The 10,764-nt window shown below is 34.9% G+C and overlaps 1 protein-coding gene across 1 annotated transcript in view; it reads left to right on the forward strand.

Moving 5' to 3' along the window:
- Window positions 1–10,764, forward strand: part of epha8 (eph receptor A8) — a 108,221-nt gene that overhangs the window by 49,703 nt on the left and 47,754 nt on the right. The window contains exon 4 of the mRNA XM_016441424.1: window positions 9,779–10,442. Coding sequence (XP_016296910.1) covers window positions 9,779–10,442 — 664 coding nt within the window. The remainder of the gene's footprint in view (window positions 1–9,778; window positions 10,443–10,764) is intronic.

The raw sequence follows: 10,764 nt of genomic DNA on the forward strand, positions 1-10,764 counted from the left end.
TTAAGCCCAGGGAGGGCTCCTGTTTCCCCGTTAAGCCCAGGGAGGGCTCCTGATTCCCCGTTAAGCCGAGGGAGGGCTCCTGTTTCCCCCTTTACGCCCAGGGAGGGCTCCTGGCCTCAAGTACAGCCCCGTAAATTTCCCCAAGTATTTTTTGCGCCCACCCCAGAGGGGGGCGTTATGTCAGACTCTGTCCTGTGTTTTGTGTGTGTTTTTCGGTGACCCAGTTTCTGTCTCCCGCGTATTCTGTTAATTTCATCCCAGGTGTTTCCCATGTTTAATTTCCTATGATTCCAGGTGTGTCTCCTTAGTCCCTCGTCATCCTGTGATTAAAAGTCTGAGTCCTTTTAGTTAGTGTTGTCTGGTATTGTGAATGTCAACTCCCTTGTGCTACATGTGATTCCCCGCGATGTAAATAAACTCCTTGGTTTGTACTCCTGGTCTCCTGGTTTCCTCGTTCCGTGCTCCTCACAGTAGCACCCCGTGACAATATAAATATATATATATATGCTGTCAAGTGATTAATCAAGATTAATCGCATCCAACATAAGTTTTTATTTACATAATATATCTGCGTGTACTGTGTATATTTATACACACACATACAGTATATATTTTGAAAATATTTACATGTATTTACATGTAAATATTTATATTCATATAATTTATATATTATATAAATTTACTTAATATATAAACGTAACATAATTTTCTTAAATATATAAATGCATGGGTGTGTATGTGTATATATAAATAATAAATATACACAGTACACACATATTATGTAAACAAAAACATTTATTTTGGATGTGATTAATCGCGATTAATTGTTTGACAGCACTCCGCTTGTGATGTTTCTCACAGCGAGTGTCATGGCAGATGCTGAAATCCACTATAATTTTATAAATAATGCTGTTTTTGCATCAGGGAATGTAGTTTTTTTTAGGCGAGAATGTAGTTATTTAGACTTCAAATATGCGGTTTGTTAATAAAGATAACGTCTATTTGAAAATTTGTTTCTATGATTTTGGAGATGTGAGCTCCAGGGTGTCAGAGGCTTTTTAGCGCTCATGAATCACAGATTGTCTTACTATAGGGAGATGAGAGGGTCTGTATTACGTTCTATTGGAGAAAGCGTAATGGTCAGCTTGGATCACATGTGCCTTGACGTCAGAGTTGTGCGACACTCAATCGCCATTTACGAATACCATAGTATTGATACCATAGTAAATGACGAATGGGACACCCTATGGTCTTGTGGACTTAACGGACATGCACACGTGGTGGGCATTGTAAGTCCGCAAGTCCTCAGCAGACATTCAAACTAATATTTTATTGTACTGTAAATATGAGATTGAGCTGAAGAATGAATGCTGTATCAGATGCAGGTAATCATGATCGCTCTGTCAATCTCTTTCTCATAATACTCTGCTCTACATAATACACTGAGCTTTTAATAATACAATAAGCTTTTAATGAAGCAACTCAATGTTCTTTCATTACTAGTTCTACAGTGACGTTTTGGAATTAGTAACAGAGGCTTGGGCTCAGCTGTTCAACTGTCAACTTTAGATTTGAATCCGTGGCGGAAGGAAGTAGTTCTGCACAAAAGAGGGCTTTTAAAGACACTCTGTTGCTGTTTCTTATGTATTTATACACTTCTGCCATTGAACTGTTGTATAAATGCAATATCACACTTGTAGCCATGAGATATTGCTGTATATCGGCATGCTGTGATTACCTACGTCTTAATCACAGCCATGCCAATATACAGCCATATCACACTGCTACGAGTGTGATATTGCTCATATATAGTATGTAAATAATATATGTATACACTATAAAATTAAAAAAGTAAACATTTACTGTATTACTATGAAGGAATTTTCTGTATTGTTTTTTAAACAGGTGTTTCATCTGTATTTTGAAGTTCATCTGTATTTTTCTAAATGTACTGTATCATTTCTAAACACGTCTGTGAGGTTCTGATAGTTTTGATAGTTTAATGGTGGTTCTCAGTAGCTTTTGGAGTAATTACTTTGAAAAAACGTCTACTTATCTACCTGGAACAGCTTCGTCTTATTAAGAAGAGCAGGATGTCCTCTCTCTCTCTTCCCTTCTGTTTGCTCAGGAACACAGGCGCCTGAATAAATACTGATACTTGTAGTGGTGTACAAGACACCACCCCCACAGTTTGCGGAGAATCAACAACTGGCAAGAGTAAATGGAGAGTTTAAAGAGAATTTAATTGCTCTTTCATAGCACAGGAGACTTACTGGAGTTCTGTGTTTAAAATGATAGTTCACCCAAAAATAAAAAATTGCTAAGAATTTACTCATCCTCAGGCCATGCAAGATGTAGATGAGTTTGTTTCTTCACCAGAACAGATTTGTAGAAATGTAGCATTACATCGCTTACTCACCAATGGATCCTCTGCAGTGAATGGGTGCCGTCAGAATGAGAGTCCAAACAGCTGATAAAAACATCACAATAATCCACGTGAATCCAACACTTAATGTCTCATGAAGTAAAAAGCTCCATGTTTCCATCATTAAGATGTTTTAACTTTAAACCATTGCTTCCAGCAAAAATACAAGTTCTCTATCTATAATACTGCTTTCTTCAGGAAATAAGCTGTTTAGTCTGAATCAGGTGAGAAATATGCACAGATCAAGCACCGTCTACAAGACAAAGCCATTCAAAACAGCTCTAAACAAATATGTTGGTGGATTTTGATGTGAGAGGAAAATGGTATGGACTTTTTCACTGGAGGAAGAGTTATTATTAATCATGGACTCATATTTTGGCCATTAGTGACAGTTTAATCTTTAAATGCCATGATGATTTATTTGTTTCTTACAAACATGTAGATTTTCACTTCACAAGACATTAACTGATGGACTGGAGTGGTGTGGATTACATGTGGATTACTGCTGTTTGGACTCTCATTCTGACGGCACCCATTCACTGCAGAGGATCCATTGGTGAGCAAGTGATGTAATTAATTTAAGTACAACTTAGAGAAATAAAAATAGTCCGAAATGAGTGAATAGTTGACATGCAATGTGAATATATAGCTCTAACATAAATGTGGATAGCAGCTTAAATCATTTTAATGTTTGCACAAATTTGATGAAATGTTTGAATTCATATTGAGAGACTTTTGATTGCAGACTTTGGTATCTTGGCAAATCTGAGCAACTGATTTTTTTTTTTGCTCATTTGTATGTTGATGTTTCAGTAGAGTAGTCATTCTTTATACATTTAAAACCATTAAAAGTTTCTGTACTCTTGCTGGGCTCATTTTATTGGACTCTGCTCTGAAGCGCTGAACACGTTGATGACGGTTACAGAGGGAGATGTTGTTAACCCGCACGGCTCTGGATGGAGCATAACTCTGCGTGCGAGCCTGCAGCCGACATACGCAATTAACAGGCACGTTTCACAAAGGTTACCGCTGTCAAAGACTATATTCCAGTCAGCAGGCAGAGAATTCAATTCACATCAAGATTTCTCACACTTGAGCAAAGCGGGATTCCAGGATGAAGCGTCTGCCTTGATGCTACATGATTGTGTCACTGCAAAAAACCAGCCCAGCGTGACCAGTGGTTCTGTTGCTTTTGTCAAACCAGATTCAAAGGTTTTTTTTAATCCTCTGCTAATCTGAAATTGGATCAACGAGAACTGAGACAAGACTTTTCCCTGCCAGTTTTTTTTTCCCAGCTGCGTTTATGGCTTGTCACACTATTCTTATCTCTGTCAGGCCATTGTTTCAAACTGGTCATTTTGAAGGGGGTCTAAACTGCTTTGTGAACTGGGTTATGAAAACTGTAGAGCTTTTGCAGTGATATATATATTACATTTTACATTTTTATTATTTATTTATTATTTTCCAGGATAGTTTGATGAATGAAAAGTTAATCGAAATCAATTAAATTTTTTTGTAACATTATTGTAATGTATTTACTGTCACTTTTGATCAGTTTAATTCATGCTCGCTTTGATTGATTGATTGATTGATTATATTTACCCTAAACTTTTGAATGGTAGTGTATCACAGCTTCCATAAAAACGCAGCAAAAGCATTTTCAACATTGAGAAATGTCCCTTGAGAAAACACACACACACACACACACACACACACGTTATTGCATCAGAATACACTGCAATCTATTTTTGCCAGCATAATGTTGTAGTTAAGACCATCTACCAGCATGGGCTTAAAGGGATAGTTCACCCAAAAAATGAATTTTGTCATAATTTACTGACTTTCATGTCATTTCAAATCTGTATGACTTTCTTTCTTCAGTAGAGCATACAAAAAAGCTAAAAAAGTGTCCTCATTATGGAACGACATGAGGCTGGGTAAAGGATGACAGAATTTTCTTTTTTGAGTGAACTGTGCCTTTAAGTTAACCAGCCAAACCCTTGACACCTTGGTACTTTTCTGTTAGTGTTATTTGCACATTATTTTGGGAAAATGCTTACTGTAGATTTGTACAGAAGAAGTGGGAACAAATGCTGGTTGTGTGTGTATTTTTGGTGACATCTTCCACGAATGACTCTTGGGATGTGTTTTTGAATCGCTTTAATTCTCTGTAATGACTGCATGTACAGTATGTTTGCAGCTGTTTGTTCAGTGCCGCGCTCATTCCAGGAATAACGGCACGGATTATGAATGGATGTATTCAGGAGAACGATTTCCCCTGGTTCTGCACTGACGGGTTTGAGATGTCCCATAAAAATAAACCAAAATAAAAAATGAGACACTTCAATATTTTATTCAAATAAAGATGCTAAAAGTGAGTTAATGAGGGCCCCTGCATGAATAGAGGCAATTTGAACCTATATTATATATGTTAGTTAATAAAGAATTATTTTATTATTATAATTGTATTTCTGTACATTATTGTATTTTGTTTTATTATTATATTAATATAATTTGAAATAATGGGTGTTTGTATCTTCTGTAAAGCTGTCATGAAGATGTGAATAATTTATAATCTAGTTATAATGTATAATATAATGTAATTAATGAATAAAAGTTTGCATTACAGTATTATATTAATAATATATAGTTAAACACATTTTATCTATTAATTTAAATATCACATTAATTTATAATGACCATATTATTATTCATTATTATTGTTTTGTTTTGTAATTCTTATAATAATGTGCTTCAATAAAGCTGTCATTGAGTTTCTCATTGAATAAAAGTTTCTCGTTTCCCATGATCTGAGAAGCCATGGATCTGCATTTAAATAATACCTTTATATCAATATGGAGATTGTGTAGATTAGTTCAATTTACATAAAAAGTGTCTCTATTAGATGAAAAATATCTGAGCAGAAGGATTTTCATTGCGGCTCATTGTACCGTCACTTTGATTAATTTCAACCATTTTCTCTCATTGATCGTCTAATATGTGATGTAGCTAAAACAAAACGCAGACTTTTATCGGAAACCTCATGAAAGAACTAAACGAATTACTCGCAGCCCTCGAGCCGACCTGCAAAGTGTTAGATTTGAACAGACTCTCTAATCTAATCATTAGTGCAAGGACAAATTAAATTTAACTGCTAAAGACTCAAAGTGGGAGGCTGGTTACGGTGTTCGCTCGAATCCAACATTTTAATTACCGCATCAGGCTTTTTGTAGTTTCCCCATGGGAAGCGCGGGCCGAGGTGAGGCCAGGGAAGCGAGGAAATCTGCTGCTTTGGAAGATGTACTTGTGAGGAGAGGCCAAGTTCATGGTGGCCGAGCTCAAGGCTCCTCTGAGGTCAGCGTGTCTGTAATGTATTCAGAGGAGGAGATCTACCCAAGGCCAATGGGAGCTGAATGCTAGTGTACTGGCTTTGCTGTGACGGCCTTAAACTTGTGCTTTTCCAACCACTGTTTATAAGTTAGCCCTTGTTAGCAATGAAAAGATTTAGTAAAACACTTTTTGACTGATAAAAAAGGAATACATGATTTTTACATTTTCTGCAGAAAACATGAGTGTTACTTGCCGTAGAAAGTGCTGCTAATTCGTTTTTTTTTTTTTAATCTTTGTGACTCCTCTTAAGTAAACTTATTTGATTTCAGTTGGTTGCCAAGACCATTTTTTATATCATAATATATATATATGCTGTATATATATATATTAAAAAAATTTCTTCAGTTTTTGCAATTTTAGTAATGTGCTTTTGTTATTTTTATTAGTTTTTGTAGATTTGTATTTTTTATTTTTCCGTTTTGCATTAATTTATTTTTGTTTTAGTTTTCATTATTTTAGTACTTTTGTTTTACTAACATTTTTGTAGTTTTAGTATTTTATTTCATTTGGTTGTAAATGTGCGATTTTATTTTTAATTTTTTTGTTTTGTTTTTCTTTTTTCTTTTCATTTTTGTTTAACATATAGTATGCTTTTGTCATTTGATTGTTTTTTATTCGGTGTTGTTTTCATTTATTTTTTATTTCAGTTTTAGTTGTAGTCATTTTTGTATTTATGTATTTATTTATTTGTTTGTTGTTGTTGGTTGCCAAGGCATAATTTTTATTTTTTTATTTTTGTTTTTACAGTTTTTATTTTGCTTTTTGTTTAAGTTTCAGTCATTTTAGTAAGGTGCTTTTGCCATTTTATTATTTTTGATGTTTTTTTTTTTATATTTCTATTTTTCTTTCTTCCTTTTTTCAGTTTTCACTTTTGTTATTTTAGTACTTCAACTTTTTTCCCCCCTGTTGGTTGCCAAGGTGTTTGCCAGTAACTAATTTTCCTTAAGTGTTTTTTAATCTAATATTCATATTTTATTTTATTTCCGCTTTATTTTAATGAACTAAACTACTTTTAATATTGTATTCACCACTTGTAGTATCTGTTCTTTAAAAACATCCCAGCCTTGTTTTCATGTCCTCCTGTTGTTTATCTCGCCACATATCATGTAAGAGTTTGTAATAATATCCATAGAGGAGAAAATAGATGTGAGATTAGCCTTGAAGAGTATCAGGCTAATAACAGAACATCCCGAGGCTCTCCACAGGCCGCAAAACCATCATTTTTCCATAACAACATAATGCTACGTGATGCCATTTTGCTGCTACTACTACGACTAAGGCCATAAGTGCACAGATGCAGATGTGAAACCTTTTATGCAAAGCAACATGCATTGCAGCAGCATTATTTTAGTATTGTTTATATAGTATTATAATATTTATTATTATTTTGATTTAGCTTTTAAAAAAAATTTATTCATTTTTAGAATTACAGATTTTTTATTTAAATGTTTGTTTTTAAATTAACATGTATTTATTTATTTATTTTAGTGCTGTCAAACGATTAATCGTGATTATTAATTGCATCCAAAATAAACGTTTTTGTTTACATAATATATGTGTGTGTTCTGTGTATATTTATTATGTATATATAAATATACACACATACAGTATATATTTTGAAAATATTTCCATGTATTTCCATATATATATTTATATTAATATAATTGATATTATTTATAAATATTTAAAATATATAAACATAACATATTTTTCTTAAATATATACATGCATGTGTGTGTATTTATATATACATAAAAAAAAAAAACAGTACACACACATACATATTATATAAAAAAAAACTTTTTTTTTATATACACACATACAGTATATATTTTGAAAATATTTCCATGTATTTCCATATATATATTTATATTAATATAATTGATATTATTTATAAATATTTAAAATATATAAACATAACATATTTTTCTTAAATATATACATGCATGTGTGTGTATTTATATATACATAAAAATATACACATCACACACACATATATTATGTAAACAAAACTTTCATTTTGGATGCGATTAATCACGATTAATCGTTTGACAGCACTAATTTATTTTGAATTCATAATTTTTTTTATTTAAGTTTAAGTTGTTTTAGTACTTCAACTTATTTTATTTCAGTTGGTAGCCAAGGCATTGGACAATTGACAATTTTCATTTTATTTGTATTTTTTTTAAGTAAAATTATTTATATTTATATTTCATTTCAGTGTTATTTCAATTTTAATTTTGTTTTATTATTTTACTTAATTCATTTAATTTAATTTTAATTCATTTTTTTTAGCACTAAAAACAAATTTATGCTAAATAAACTGGCAGACAACTGAGTGTCAGAACTTTACTGTAAAAAATACAGTAGCAACATTTAAAATATTACAGATTTAAGTTATATTTTCATTAAAAAAAACTTAGTTAAACTGACAGCCAAAAGATGTAACACAAAAACCTTATGTACATTAAAAACAATCTACAAATGTGAGCTGTCACACTAGCAGTTCTGGGAATTTTAAAGATACATCAACAGTATAAGATGACTCGCTCTTTTTCACTTCCAAAAACTGTACATTTAAGAGTATTTTACTCTAAAACTACTTGTGTTTACATGGATGTATTTTAATTCAAGTTGCTAGCAATAAACATTTAGTTTTACCTGTTGAACTAGTCAGAAACCTAACCACAGAAGATGTCAGTTTGCACTAATGGCGATGATAGCATATTGTTTGTACATCATAATACAGCGACATTCATTATTCAGTTTTCCCATAGTTTCCTGAGCTTCATCATCTGTCCACGGCAGCCCTCCGCTTGTAATTAGCAGTGAATATTCAGCGCTGGCTCGCAGAGCTCCAGAGATGAAAGTGTAGTGGCTCCTCCTTGCGAGGCTCCACGCAGTCGACTGGACGTCTTTCACAGCGCCGCTAGCCTTCAACTCCCTGCTTCACTATTTCATGAGCAGGACCAAAGAGAAGAGCTAATTGCCCACAGACAGCTCTATCAAAATAAGGCCTTCACAGAGGACGCTGCTTACGCTGAGGAGAGAAGAGGCGCTTCTCTTAAGACGGACTGCTGTTGTTCTTGACCGTCTACCTGAAAGTCACTCGTGTTCACGCTGATGAAAGTTGTAAAGCATATTTCATCAGTGTTTCTGGAAGTCTTGAGGAACCCAGATTTGAATTATTTATCATCAGTTTTGAGGAAGCTGCTTTATGAGTTGCAAGCTCCTGTATTTATTTCAAGCAAGGACAGAGTTTAGTTACATGCTGCTGTTTTCGACTGTATATTTCATAAAATAACTGGATTTTGGATTTTTGGATTTTGAAAACAGATCACGCTACTGAAAAGTGTAGTTAAATTAGTAGCAACAACTTTTAGTTATTTTGCAATATTGTTTACCTGTTTATTGGTTTGGTGTTCTGTGACCAATACAGTTGATAGTTGTGGACGACTTCATTCACATTGATCAGCATTTCCATTTTTTTTTGCTTCAGGCTCATGATATGAATCTTTAAGTTCGTTTTCAACTCATAATAAAATATTTATTCATGCCTTATTATTTGCATTGCATAAGAAACTGCTTAAACCGCACAAAACCACCCATGAATAACGAGGGATTCTGAACGTTATTAAGGAAATGCAGGCCACATTCATCATGATATTAATCTTATGCACTGCAATGCATATGTAAACGTTTTAAAGAAGCTCTCATGCACATTGCTGTGAAAAGTGATATGCTGCTGAAATAATAATGGACTGATTCATAAGAATCTTCACACTGTAAATATGTAAATCCACAAATAAGATCTCTGTCACATTAAAGAGGTGTTTGCAACAGCACATTTTGAGCGTGTAGGTTCACTTTTTGTTCACATTCCACTGGCTTTATTTTATTGTATTTAGATGATTTAGTTTTAGTTAGCGATAATAACCCTGATTCTCTTTCTGTCTTTGCCAGTGGGATGCGATCAATGAAATGGACGAGTATTTCAGCCCCATCCACACGTACCAGGTGTGCAACGTTATGAGCCCGAGTCAGAACAACTGGCTCCGGACCAACTGGATCCAGCGAGACGGCGCGCGGCGCATTTACATCGAGATGAAGTTCACGCTGCGAGACTGCAACAGCATGCCAGGCGTGCTCGGTACCTGCAAGGAGACCTTTAACCTCTACTACTACGAGACCGACCGCAACGTTGGCACCAGCATCTGGGAGAGTCAGTTTTCCAAGATCGACACCATCGCAGCCGACGAGAGTTTCACTAACGTGGACCTGGGGGTGAGGAGACTCAAGCTCAACACTGAGATCCGCGGCGTCGGGCCGCTCAGCAAACGCGGCTTCTACTTGGCCTTCCAGGATATAGGAGCCTGCATCGCTGTTGTGTCCGTCCGAGTCTATTACAAACGCTGCGCGGGAATGGCTCGCAACCTGGCCGTCTTCACGGACGTGGTCACGGGGGCCGACTCGTCCTCGCTGGTGGAGGTCAGAGGTCAGTGTGTGGACCACGCTGAGGAGAGGGACACTCCTAAGATGTACTGCAGCGCTGAGGGCGAGTGGCTCGTTCCTATTGGACGATGTGTGTGCAGCGCCGGCTTTGAGGAGCATAGAGACAACTGCATTGGTGAGTGACAATATTATTCTGCATGAATTTTGAGTACTTTGAACAACTGGATTTTTTACATTACCCAGCCCAGCCAATGATATTCTGGTCACTAGATTTATTTTTTATTATCTGGTAGAATATGAGGATGTGGGACGTTGTTGAGGATGTTACATGTGTTTGATAATTAGGGATAGAGGTTTGTAAAAATCAGTAGTCTTAGCCTTAATGAGAACCATTAAATTAGATGTAGCCATTAATCATAAATGCTTGATATAATAATTAGGGAGGAGATAAGAAGGCTGAGTAGTTGCTTGGTCTCCAACAATATATATATATATAT

Source organism: Sinocyclocheilus anshuiensis, unplaced genomic scaffold, assembly GCF_001515605.1.
Source record: "Sinocyclocheilus anshuiensis isolate Anshui unplaced genomic scaffold, SAMN03320099.WGS_v1.1 scaffold623, whole genome shotgun sequence".
NCBI lineage: Eukaryota > Metazoa > Chordata > Actinopteri > Cypriniformes > Cyprinidae > Sinocyclocheilus > Sinocyclocheilus anshuiensis.